Consider the following 13,920-nt stretch of genomic DNA (forward strand, 5'->3'; position numbering starts at 1 on the left):
TAAATATTCACTAAATTAAATTATAATATTTTCCTGCCTTACTAACTTTAATGACTGCCCAGATGGCTAATGTACAAAATACTTGACCAGGATTCAAAAGCCTCAATGATCTTGACCCTATTTATCCTTCCAGGCTTAGCTTTCACCAGTCAACAATATTAATCTCCTTTTTAGTGCTAACCTTGTATTTCTACCTCCCTAACTTTATTCTTGCTGTTGTTCTTCATGCCAGTAATGGAACATCAGTATTTCATCTATCCAAATATTACCTGTTTTTCAAAATCAATTTCAACATCATTCATGAAGCTTTCCCTTCTTTACTTTCTAATCTTTCTGTCATTCTATTGACAAACCAAGGTAATATATAATCAATTGCTTCTGCTAATTAAGCCTTGTCTTCCTCACAAGATCTCATTTTATACCTTTTTTCTTTGCTATCTTTGAGAGTGCCTATATCATAGGCATGCAAACATATTTTGAACTATAATTTCTTGAATTGCTTTAAGGAAGTTGCTATTCAAAGGAATTATACAGCCCCTTTTTATAGAAAGAATAATTATACTCTAACTTGCCCATCCTATAAATCCATCATTTTCCTTTATTTTGTTTCTTATCCCCTTGCCACACAATTGTTATAAACCATAGACTTCCCCCCAATAGGATTTCTTACCTATCAAACATTGCACCTCATTTGTCCAGGTAGTATTACGGGGTAAAAAGCTGTTCCATATGAATGAATTTTCCACATAAATGAAATTGACTTCCATGATTTATCATTTTTAAAAAATTACAATTATTGAGGGAGATATTTCTAAAATTCCTAAAACACTACTGTCACCTTTTAATGTCCCCCACCTAAAAATAATATTGTATTTAACTATTTTGAATTTTTTATTTAGACTCCCCAAAAAGAATGGAAACAAAGGTGTGCTGAACCTAGCTTGAAACAATTTATGAGATCCCTTGTTAAATTTTCAGTTTGAGAATTAAAATATTAGAAATTGGCAAAAACCAGAAAACAAAGTTTGTTACAGCTATGTCTTAAATAGAAAAAAAAAAAAAAAGAAGTTCCAAATGAAGAACTGTATTTCTTTAGTTTCAAAGCTTTGTGATTGATAGTTCATGGAACTCTTTTTTTTCCTGCTAATTTCCTGCTTTTTAGATACTGTTTTTCAAATTGTTTAAATCAGTGAATAAGCTGTCTCCAAAAAATATGGAACTAGACATCCCTTTGCCACTGGACTGTTTTATCACAGTTATCAAAAATGATGTCTTTATGATGACTAGACACATTTCAATGAGACATTTACCTAAGCCTAGCAAAAATGTGGAGGAGGGTGACTATACTGTCTCAGACTCTGGGATGCTGATATTTCTGTATCAATTCCAACTTTGCTCAACAAATGACAACAGAATCCTCCTACTTACCATGAGTCTGATTGCTCTCAGATAGCTTTACTGTCTGGTCAATTATAGGTACAAAATATATTCATTTTTTCTACTGGACTATTTTACACACACATCAGGAAGAGGATATATTTAAAATTCTTGCTTTTAAATAATTTTTAATCAAAGCTACATTAGTTTTTCAACATTCTCTCTTTCTCTCTCTCTCTCTTTGTGTGTGCGTGTCACACACACACACACACACACACACACACACACACACAACCTATGAATTTTTCTTATCCAGTAAATGCATTGTTCAGCACCAAGGAAAAGAATTTAAGCAGTTTTTAAGCTCTAAAAATTCATGATTTATGAGTCTTACTGTCCAACAGTGCTTAGCAATCAGTCTATTTCCTATTTCAAACATTTGTAATTCACCTGGGACATTATTATTCAAAAAAGCAATTCAAATTGAATTTGAGGGAGAAAAAAGATATGCTTACAGTGGCCAATTCATCAAATTTCCCAAAGAGTTCATTCAGAAGCTTCACCAGCTCTTGAGCCGTGCACTGGGATGCCAGACTAGTGAAGCCCACAATATCTGCAAACAAAATGCTGCAAAGAGAAAGAAGGAAACATTAGTGCCAGAGGTAGTCTCCATACCCAAAATACTCCCAACTGCAGTCAGAAATGCACACAAAGTCACTGGAGAACCCCGAACAACTTAGGATTCTGAGCTCTAATTCAATATGCTTGTGACAGTCTTTTTGGAAAAAAAATGAAGGTCTACTCCAAGTTCTGAAAGCCTCGTCCATTGGAATACTGGGAAAATTACTAGATTTGAAGTCAGAGGTACAGCATTTGAAATCTTTGTTTTGCTACTTGCTAGATGGGTGATCAGGTCACTGAACAACTCTGAATATCAGTTTCCTTATCTGTAAAATGGGGGGATGGACTAAATCAGAGGTTGTTAACATTTTTGTTAAGATGTCAACATGTTTGTGTGTGATGTACTCATTTGTCAGTCTGGTAAAACCTATGGATCACTTCCCAGAAAGTTTTAAATATATAAAATAAAATCCATTGGATTATAAAAAACTGATTATGTTGAAGTACAACTAACTAATTTTTGTAAAGAAAATGTCTTAGACCCCAGAGTAAGAACCTTTAGGTTAAATGATGTATAAAGTCAATCAATTGATTAATTTTTATTGAGTATCTACTATGTGTCAGACCCTATGTTAAATCTTTACAATCATTATTTCATTTGATACCACAAGCCTGGTAGGTACATACTATTATTATACTCATTTATATTAGGAAGTACATACTATTATTATGCTCATTTAAACTGCAAAGTCATTAAGATTTTGGTAATAGCTGAAAAATCATTTATTTGTTGTTTTTGTTCAATTGTATCTTAACTCTTTGTGACCCATTCGGGGTTTTCTTGGCAGATACTAGAATGGTTTCCCATTTCTTTCTCCATATCATTTTACAGAAGAGGAAAGTAAGATAATCAGAGATTTAAGTGATTTATTCAAGTTTACACAGCCAAGAAGTATCTGAAGCTGGATTTGAACGCAGATTTTTCCTGACTCTACCCAGTGCCCTACCAACCCTTAAACAAAGGATCATATACTAACTTTCTATTCCTACAACATGCTTTTGGAAACACTGTGGCACTATCATGAAACAATATTGACATACTTGACTGATTCCTCTACTCATTCCCCAACTCAACTATATGTCAAACTTCAGCCACTATGGGAGCAAAACATTCACTTCACTTATATGTATGTATATATGCATATGTATATAGTATATATATATATATATATATATATATATATATATATATATTGTCTTTGAACCCCCATTAACTAGTAGAATGCCTTACATACAATAGAAGTTTAATAAATGTTCATGCATTTAAGAAGCAATACAACAACACAAAAAAAAATTGGGCATCTAGCCATACATACTCTGTAGAAAACTAATCTTCAGGTGAAGATATTGGTGAAGACCACACATCTATCTGTCCCAGAAGTTATCTGATACAGTGCCCTGGTACACAGCAGGTACTTAATAAATATGTGCTAATTGAATCCATTGCCAAGTTTTAAACTATTCAGAACCAGATTCTATATTATGGGAGAGTGTCTTTGACTCCCCATCCCTTAGTTCCACATAATTCTATGAATTTCCCCTAGTCAATAAAAGTGGAGATTTCTTAAATTCTCTATTTAATTGTCATTTTTTTCTATGTTAGTTTTTAATTGTGAGCAGATGACCATGTTATGGGGCAACAAATGATGGGGAATAAGCTTGGGTGTTATAATTAAGTAGAATGTACACTAGTTAATTTGGCATATTTAATGATAAAGAAAATTCTCTGCCATATGATAATTATGCATAAATAATAAGCAATTTATGTAAATGACTAATTATTTTCACAGGCATTTTTTTAGCATTTTCTTCTCTCTTAGCTCCAGTTCTATTATTAACATAATGCCAATGGTTTCCCCAATGTCATGTTATTTAGCTGAATTTTCCTCTATGTGTGTGTGTGTGTCTGTCTGTCTGTCTCTCTCTCTTTCTCTTGGATTCCAGAATAGTATGGGAAAGAAGTTTGGAGTCTCTCTAGTCCAACTCCTTCATTTTATGTGAGAAGCCCAGGAAAATTAAGTGATTTGCTTAATGTCATTCCAATAAAAAGGCTTTGAACTCAGGTTCCCTTACTCCAAATTCAAGGCTCTTTTTCCCCCATAGATACATACATCTCTGAGTGCATATACACTTTAAAAGATTAAAAAGAAGGCTTGATTTGGGTTTACCATTATCAAGGATTCCTATAACTATGAGCTTTGATAATTTTTCAATCATGTCCAACTCTTCTTGAACTCATTTGGGATTTTCTTGGCAGAGATAGTTTAGTGATTGGTAATTTCCTTCTCCAGTTCATTTTACAAATAAGGAAACTGATGCAAACAGGGTTAAGTGACTTGCCCAGAATCACACTATTAGGAAATATCTGTGGCAAGATGTGAACCTAGGAAGATGAGTCTCTCTAACTCCCAGATTCCAACTCCCGGATAACTTTCTAACACCCACCAGCTCAGTAACAATGTCCACATGGCCTGAATCACAGCCTCCTTAATCTTTAATGCTTCATTACAGGAAAGGTAAAATAATGATACAAACTAGAACTTGGGGATTTAAATTCTGCCAAATAGTTGATATTGTTTTCATAAACCTTTCAGGTTACAGTACAATTCCAAAAGAAATCTGCCAATTTCATCAGAATTATCTTCTATCACACAAATTTCTGTGGATCAATTTATTTTATTTTTATATATTTGAATCACAGTACAAATAAGTAGGCCACTAGGTGGTACCATAATATATAGAGTGCTGATCTTGGAATCAGGGAGATTTATCTTCCTAAATTCAAATCTGGGCAAATCACTTAACCCTGTTTGCCACTTCAGCATCTCTGCCAAGAAAGCCTCCAATATGGTTGTGACTGAAACAAATGGATAAAACCAAAAACAAGTATATAATCTTTCAGTTGGCCTGACCAAAATTTTAATGACTTTGCAAAATGAAGAACAGCACCAAGAGTTAGAGTGGAACCAATTTATTGAGTTCAAATCCAGTCTCTGATAACTATTTCCCTTAATCTTTCTGAGCCATAGTTTCGTCATCTGTAAAATGGGAATAACAATGTCAATTTCTCTCCATCTCATCCCCCATCTCATATGGTTAATCAAAGTGCTTTTTGAATGTCGGTTCTTGTTAGAAATTCTTTAGCTTTATTAATGTTTAAACCTCCTAATATTATAGTTTAGAAAGGAAAGCTATAGGAACTGGGTGGGTCAGAAAAGGCTTCCTACAGATGGCATTTGAGTTGACTCTCAAGGCATACCAGGGATTCTAAGAGGTGGAAGTGAGCATTTAGGGTACAGGGAGGGCAATGACAATATCATGTAAATGGGAAAAGAGTTATGTATGAAAAGGAGTGAGCTATACCACCATTGTAGCCATTTAGTGATTGGCCTACCATATTCATGTCAAATATTTCCTTCCCAAAATTATCTGGATCTTCCACTTGAAAAATGTCTTAGCCTTAGCTTGGTAAGAGGTCTTAATAGACCAGCCACTCTTCTCAACAATGAGATGATTCAGGCCAGTTCCAATGATCTTGTGATGATGAGAGCCATCTACACCCAGAGAGAGGACTGTAGGAACTGAGTGTGGATCACAATATAGCTTTTTCACTTATTTTGTTGTTATTTGCTTAAATTTCATTTTCTTTTTCATTTTTTTCCCTTTTTGATCTGATTCTTCTTGTACAGCAAGGTAATTGTATAAATACGTATGCCTATATTGGATTTACATATATATTTTACCATGTTTAACATATATTGGATTATTTGCCATTTAGAGAGGGGGTGGGAAGAAAGGGCAGGGAGGGGAAATTACAACACAAGGTTTTGCAAGGGTCAATGGTGAAAAATTATCATTGCTTATGTTTTAAAAATAAAAATCATAACTCCAATTGCCTCAGCAAAAAAAAAAATGCACAAACAAAACCAACAGAAACAAGATTAAAAATCAAATACAAAGTTGGGAAAAATCACTACAGGCAGTGTTTCTAATAAAGATTTCATTTCTAAAATAAAAAAAAAAAAGACCAGTTACTCAAAAATCTTTCTTCGGGATCACTTGTAATAATCTCTCTGCAGCCTTGGCCATTCCCATTCCTTTTCCTAGAAAGAAGCATTAGAGATTAAGGCCCTAATTCAGGCCATTTGGACATAGTTATGCAAACTCTTGACAGTCATAGACCCAACAAGTCTTATTTTATCTTATAAAGTAAGTGTGAGCATATGTATATGTACATCTATTTGTATATACATATGCATACATACATATATATACACATATAGCTGTTAGTCATTTCATTATTTCCAGAGGAGGAAATTGAGGCAAATAGGGTTAAATTAGTTGTCTGACAAAACAAACCTATTAGATGTTTGAGGTCAGATTTAAACTCAAGTTCTCCTGACTCCAACTCCAGCATTGTATCTACTGAGCTACCTAGCTGCTGAGAGAGAAAGAGACAGAGAGATAGAAAAGAAACAGAAAAAGAAAGAGAGAAAGAGAGAAAAAAGAAAGAAAGAAAGAAAGAAAGAAAAAAAGAAAGAAAGAAAGAAAGAAAGAAAGAAAGAAGAAAGAAAGAAAGAAAGAAAGAAAGAAAGAAAGAAAGAAAGAAAGAAGAAAAAAGAAAGAAAGAAAGAAAGAAAGAAAAAAGAAAGAAAGAAAGAAAGAAAGAAAAGAAAGAAAGAAAGAAAGAAAGAAAGAAAGAAGAAAGAAAGAAAGAAAGAAAGAAAAGAAAGAAAGAAAGAAAGAAAGAAAGAAAGAAAGAAGAGAGAGGGAGGGGGGAGAATGAAGAAGGGAGGGAGAAAAGAAGGGAAGGAGGGAAGGAAGGAAGGAAGGAAGGTGTTTGTATGTGTGTGAGAGAGAAAAAGAGAGAAGAAATACACAGAGAGAAATAATTTAGATAACACAGATGGTGTCTAGACCTCTATATTCTCTGGAAAGAAACTTTTTTGCCAAATTGTATATGATGTCTTAAAGAGCTTCCTCCAACATATATGGCCCTCTGTGTATTAGGCAAACCCATTTCTGGAAATCCCTTGTGGGGTTTGAATTTCATCTTTTTTTCACTAGCAGTACAATTGTAGATAGACGTGGTGCTAATTTTAGATTAACGTATGATTACTAGTGAGTGCAGTAATGCTAAAGATATCAGTACTTAAGCCCATAATAATGAAAAATCAATAAGCAAGTTTATACTGCATAAGTTTAAAAAGCATTATCATAAAATAAGAGGGGCCATGAAACAGCAGTTCAAAATGGGAGGCTCAGCAGGAAACCACAATTTCTGTAAAATAATCAAGGAAGTTTGGTCATAGGAAATGCCTAGACTACAACGAAAATCTATATTTAAAAAAATGATCCCAAACTATATCAAGATTTTGAGCTGAAAGGGCCCTTAGAGACCTCCTGCAACTTTGCCTTTTTTCAGATGAGGGAACTGAGGCTCAGAAAGTTGTAAGTGCCTTACTAGTAAATATCAGAAGTGATATATAAATCCAAACATTATAATTTCCCAAATAGCATTATGTGAAGTATAAATGGATTGTTAAATTTTTGATTGCATATGTATACCTCAAAAATTGACAAACCTTACAAATCAGGACTTGGTTTATTATTTTGTTGATTGTCTAGACTTGAGAAAAATATGAAGAAAATGTTAACAAAGTAAATTAAATTTAAAATTTTTGTCTTAGGTATAGTTTGAGCCAATTATTAAACAATTAGCAGCCATACCCCTTCACCTAGGCCAGCAATCTTTCCACTATACCATGTGTCACAACTTAGAAATATATGGAACAACCCTTTCCAAAGGTTCTTACCCCATTTGTGTCATAGACCCTTTGACAATCTAGTGTAGCTAATGGACCCTTTCTCAGAATAATGTTTTTAAATGCATAAAATAAAATACATGGGATTAAAAAGGAAATTTATTATACTCACATATTATATATTTTTTTCAGGTCCACTGACTCCAGATTAACATCTCCTGACCTAAAATTAATCAAATGTTCTCCCCAAGTGTTATGCATGACCCACAACACCAGAGGGTGCTATGGCGTTACTGTGAAACCATCTGTGACTCGAGAACCTGCAGCCTTTCTACCCTAAATTATTTGTAGGTAGCTACCATTGTAAGTAGCAACAGTTATTTAATTAGCCTAAGGGTTTGATCTGAATTTACCCAATCAGCTCTTATCTCCATAATATACTTCCCCCTTGCCTAGTAGGTGGGTTTCTTAGTTAAATTTTAGTGTAGATCTCCAACAAAGGCATAACTGCCTACAGAGTTCATACATATTATTAGAAGGAAAAAACCCAAATAGATCAACATATCTAGTAAGGATGTCTTCTTCTAGGTTATTTTCAAGTCTGCTAAGAGTTAGACCCCTTTCAACAAGCAGGCCCCAAATTTCCAGAGCTCAGCTCCTTTTCCCTTCTCCTGTCTCCCCAGCTGCCCTCCCCAACTTGCCCTGAAGTGTCAATGTCCAAAGAGGGAAGGTATATCAAGAACTGGAGGCTCTTTTGTTGGTCTCTGGGAACTCAGGAACCTCAGATAAAGAAATTTCCTCTCCCTGTGTAGGTCAGCAGTATTAGTACAATTCATTGCTTTAGGACTTACTTGAGGGATTAACTAATCTACCTAGGATCACATAGCCAGCATTAAGAGGCAGAATTCTAACCCATACCTTCCTAATCCTGAGTCCAGCTCTCTGTCTTCTAAGCCATGCTGCCTTCATTATTTACAGACCAAAATTCATAGGCATATTCCAATACCTCCATATCCTGTCCAATAATTGGGTAGGGTCTTTTCACTACACAATCTCACCTACTAAAAAAGGTCTATTTTTAATTCCTTTACCTGGATTTAAAATTCAAGTAGAATATTTAAAAAGCACAATCCCCAGATAATGAAAGGATGGAGTATTAAATAAAGCAACTCATGACATGAATCAGTTTCTATAACAGGTAAAACCTGGGAAAGCTTTTCAGCCTATCAGAGCATATATTTATTTTTGCCAAGGAGAATTTAGGGGTTGAACAAATGACCTCTAATATTTGTACCTGCTTTGAATATATGATCTTATCATAATCCAGAGAATTTAACCTTTCCATATATTAGGTTTTCTTAGTTCTAAGACAAAGCTAACACACCTATAAACTGTATCACACAATCTTGATCATGCCTGCAAAATCAAACTCAAATTATTAAAAGTTTCATACAACATTGGGAATAATTGATTTCTAAAGCCCACTTAAATGAGTCTGTGAAACACAACAGATTTTCAAAACTGAAATAAATACCATTCAGAAATCCTATACAGATAAACATACTGGCATGATACAGGAGGGAAACTATTTTCTGCATGGAAGCTGCAGATGCTGATAGATTGTTAAAAGTATTTGAGTAAATAATTAAAATTCCAATATAAGCATCATACCTTGGAAATCAGTTAATTATAGGGACAATGAAACAGCAATTCAGAATGCGTATCCCTGTAGGAAATTACAATTTCTGTAAAATAACCAAAGAAGCCCAGTAATCCCTTAAATCAGAGCTTAATTTATTGTTTGTTGATTGTTCAGACTTAAAAAAGTAATGAAGAAAATGGTAATAATGCAGATTAAACTGTCCTGTGTATGTCAGTAGTTAAAGATTTATCCCCTAGAAATGAGCCTTAATATATATATGTACATATATTTGTGTATGTATAAATATATACATATACACAATTCCAATCTATTCTCTTATTTTTCCAGAGATCTAATCTCAGACCTAGAGAGGCATTGTGATCTTGTGACTTGTCTAAAGTCACAGATCTAATGAGAAACTGAGATGTGCATTCGTGACATGTGGTATAGGATTAGTTCTATTACCCTATACCATTTCCCTATACCATTTCCCCATACATCTAAATTGCATCTCTGAATGATGAGATGGTCAGCCAGAGCACAATTCTTATAACTTTCATCTGAGATTTGACATTCACATCATGATAAAGGACAAGTGGGTACGTTGAGCCTCAATTTAATCATCTGTAAAATAGAGATGATAATTTACCTTATTTATGCCATATAGAGCTTGTTTGTACATATCTGTTTTCTATCATAAGACTGTGAATTTCTTGAGTGCAGGGGTGGTCTTTTGCTTTTATGCATCCTTAGTGCTTAGTACAGTGCCTAGAACACAATGGGTCTTTAATAAATGTTTACTGATTAATGATCAACTAGTATTGTCCACCTTATTGGATTGTTGGGAGGTTTCGTTGAAAATCTTTCAATGCTATAAAAATGTGAGTTATTTTTATTATCTCTATTCTGAAACAGAAATTCCACATTTGTGATCCTAGCTAAAGAGCCTCATAATAACAAAAATATTTAGAATTAGAATTTACAAAGATCTTCCCTCTCTGCCCCCTGTTGTCACAGTGTCTTAACTATATATAGATATATGGTGTAAGCAAACATCGAAATGCCAAAAAGGCACTCCATTTTGGAATTAAAAATAGTTTCAACCAAAATATCTTCCTAGAGACTTGGGAGAATGTGTAGTAGCACAATCCTCATTACCCAATTTTAAATTCAGGGTAATGTAATTCACTGAGTGGCAGGCCCACATAAAGGAACTAAATTGTGACAGCTGAATGTGTTAAAAATATCTGCATGAGGATGTGATTATAAGGCAAAGAAAGTTTTTTTTTTTAAATTAAGTATCAGAATCATAAGGCTGAAAGAGTTTTTGTAGGCAGGCAGTTAAATTCCATTTTCAATGAAAAGAGCATGGACTTGAAGTCAAAAGAGAAGAGGGTTCAAATCCCAACTATGACACATGGTCAAGTCACAAAACCTAATTCTAAACTCTAAACTTTAGTTTCTCCATCCATAATGGAAACAAGACATTATATGGTTATTGCAAGGTATAACAGATAATAGGAGGTGGTGTTATTCACTGACTTTGGGGTTTTTTTCTTGGCAAAGAGAGAGAAGTAGTTTGCTATTTCCTTCTTCAGCTTATTTTAAAGATACGGAACTGAGGCAAAATAGACTTAAGTGACTTGTCCAAGTTCACCCAATAAGTGTCTAACCCTGCATTTGAACTCAGAAAGTTAATCTTCCTGATTTCAGGCCCAGCATCTATGCATTATAGAGGTACCTAGCCACCCTGAGATAATAGAAGGCACTAAAATAATAAGTATCAGGGTGTGTGGGAGTTACATAATGCTCAGGAAAATAGTTTGTTAACATTTTTAGAAAGCTTTGCACTTTGGAAAATGGCAAACTTCATTTATTGGCAGAGCTTGATTTATTGTTTTGTTGATTGTCTGGATTTAATAAATGATGGAGAAAATGTTAATCACATGGATAACCTTAAAAGTATGTCATGTCATTTCAAGAGTCAGTTAAACATTTACCAGCATCCCCCTGGCTATTATTATTATTAATCATCATCGTTATTACTACTACTGATCATTATTATCTACCCTTGGTGAAAATATTTGTCAGCTGTATAGTAGAAAAACTATTCAAATATCAGATGGAATGATCAATGAGTGTTCTTCCATCTCTGAAATTCTCTGATTTTACAACAATTGATAAAATATTCAAGTCACAGAATTATTGGAGGGAATGACAGGAGATATAAAGGGGATAACAATATAACTAGATGTATTGAAGACTGGTTTAGGACTTCAGAATCTGCTAATACTTTTATATTAACTTGACAGGAAGCCTTCAATGGAATGTCCTAGTTATCTGCATTTGACTACTTGCTGTTTAAAAATTTTTGACTATGATTTGAATTAAGGCAAAGGTGTAATTCTTATCATATTTGTCATTGGAACAAAGCCGAGAGTGATGACTAAAATGATAAGGACAGAAACAGGCTCCAATTCAGCCTGTTCAGCTCTTTTTTTTTTTTTGGAGTCTGATTCTATCCTTGTGGGGTCTTATACTTAAGAATAATGAATCAATTTCTTTAAAAAAATTTTTACATTAACATATATTTATGGAATAAAGTAAACATTTCCATAACAAAGCACAACAAAAAGGTGATTGTGTATAAAACTTCAAATCTACTAAGTATAATTTACTATACATGATTTTTTTTCAAATATACATGAAAATTATCATGTAAATTTTTTTCTTATTTTTTTTTACCCTTCCCCAACCTTGACCTAGAAATGACTACCATTAAATATAATGGGCGTATGTAAATTGTATATTTATGTATATATATGTATATATAAAATTATTCTATATATACTTCTATCTATCAATTCTTTCTATTGATGCAGATAGCATCTTTCTTCATGTCATTTATACTTAATTTAGGCATTTATAATAGTCAAGATAACATTCATTCAAAATCATTCTTAAAATAATATTGCTGTTACTGTGCACAACATTCTTTTGATTCTGCTCATTTCACCCTTCATTATTCTATGCAAGTCTTTCCATGTTTTTCTAAGATTATTGAACTCATCATTTTTATAGCACAATAGTATTCCATCATTATCATATATGACAACTTGTTCAGCCATTCCCCAATTGATGTGCATCCCTACATTTCTAGTTCTTTGTCACCACGAAGAGAGCTGCCATTTATTATAGAACATATAGGATCTTTTCCTTTCCCCCTAAACAATTTTTGTCTATTTGGAAATAGACCTAGTAGTGGTATTACTAGGTCAAAGGATTATTGGTAGTTTAATAACTCTTTGGTGTGATTCCAGATTTTTCTCCAAAATGGTTGGATCAGTTCAGAAAACCAAAATGAGAAAGTGCAGTAATTGCCCTAGGGGTTTTAGTGGGCTGCAACTTCAATATGAATGGACATGGTGATGTGGCCATCAAAAACAGTTACTACAATTACAGGTTACATTAAGAGATAAACATATTTTAGTATAAAGAAAGTGATAATCTCAGTATTCTGCCCTGGTCAGACAGTATTATATTCAATTCTGGGTAACACATTTTAGGAAAGATACTGATAAGTAGAATATTTTTCAGAGGAATATAATAACCAGGTCAGTGAAGATCTACATCCTATAACAATCAATTGAAGAAGTTGGGCATATTTTACAAGGGAGAATAGTAGACTCAAGAATTTTCTTTCCCTCTTTGCTTCCTTCCTTCCTTTTTTCCTTCTTTCCCTCTTTCCTTTCTTTTCTAATTTTTAAAAATCTTTTATCTTAATCCTATTGCCTATACAACTGCTCTCACATAATAGATATAATCAAACAAAAGAAATCACCATTAGCCAAGTCCTAAAAACTTCAAATTATACTCTCCCAACCCTACTTCTCCAACACACTTTCCAATTATGAAATCATAATCAAATCAATACTGATATGTTTGGTATGTCAATCTCATCTCCTAGAGCTATACTCATCTTCCCCACAAATTCCTAAACCATAATTCTTTGCCCTAGATAACATGATCCTGAGTGGCTTTCCTCTGTTAGAATGAAAATTACTTGAATGCAAGAAATGCTTGTACTTTTGTTTTTGTATTCCCAGTTCTTGGCACATAATAGGTTTTTAATAAATGCTTTTCTATTCATTCATTTATTTAGAAAATACACAGAGGAAAATAAAAATAAATAAACTCAAAGGGGGACATAAGTAGAACAATTTTGCTAGTCTTCTAAATTATTCTGAGCATTTTGAAAGGTTTGTTGATAATTGTTAAATTCACACAAAGATATGGAAAGTATTCAAGGAAAATCACAATTCTCTTCAAGTATCTGAAGGTCTTCCATATGAAAAAGTAATTGGTTTAGTTCTATTTGAACTGAGAAAGTGAAACTAACAAACAGGCAAAGAAATTTGAGTTTGCTTTTTTGGGGAAATCAAAACAAACAAAACG

General features: G+C 33.5%; 1 protein-coding gene across 1 annotated transcript in view; it reads right to left on the reverse strand.

Annotated features, from left to right (window-relative positions):
- Positions 1-13,920, reverse strand: part of ADCY1 (adenylate cyclase 1) — a 193,100-nt gene that overhangs the window by 157,849 nt on the left and 21,331 nt on the right. Inside the window, exon 3 of the mRNA XM_051970634.1 lies at positions 1,893-2,004. Within this exon, the coding sequence (XP_051826594.1) occupies positions 1,893-2,004 (112 nt within the window). The remainder of the gene's footprint in view (positions 1-1,892; positions 2,005-13,920) is intronic.

The sequence above is a fragment of the Antechinus flavipes genome, chromosome 1 (assembly GCF_016432865.1).
Source record: "Antechinus flavipes isolate AdamAnt ecotype Samford, QLD, Australia chromosome 1, AdamAnt_v2, whole genome shotgun sequence".
Taxonomy (NCBI): domain Eukaryota; kingdom Metazoa; phylum Chordata; class Mammalia; order Dasyuromorphia; family Dasyuridae; genus Antechinus; species Antechinus flavipes.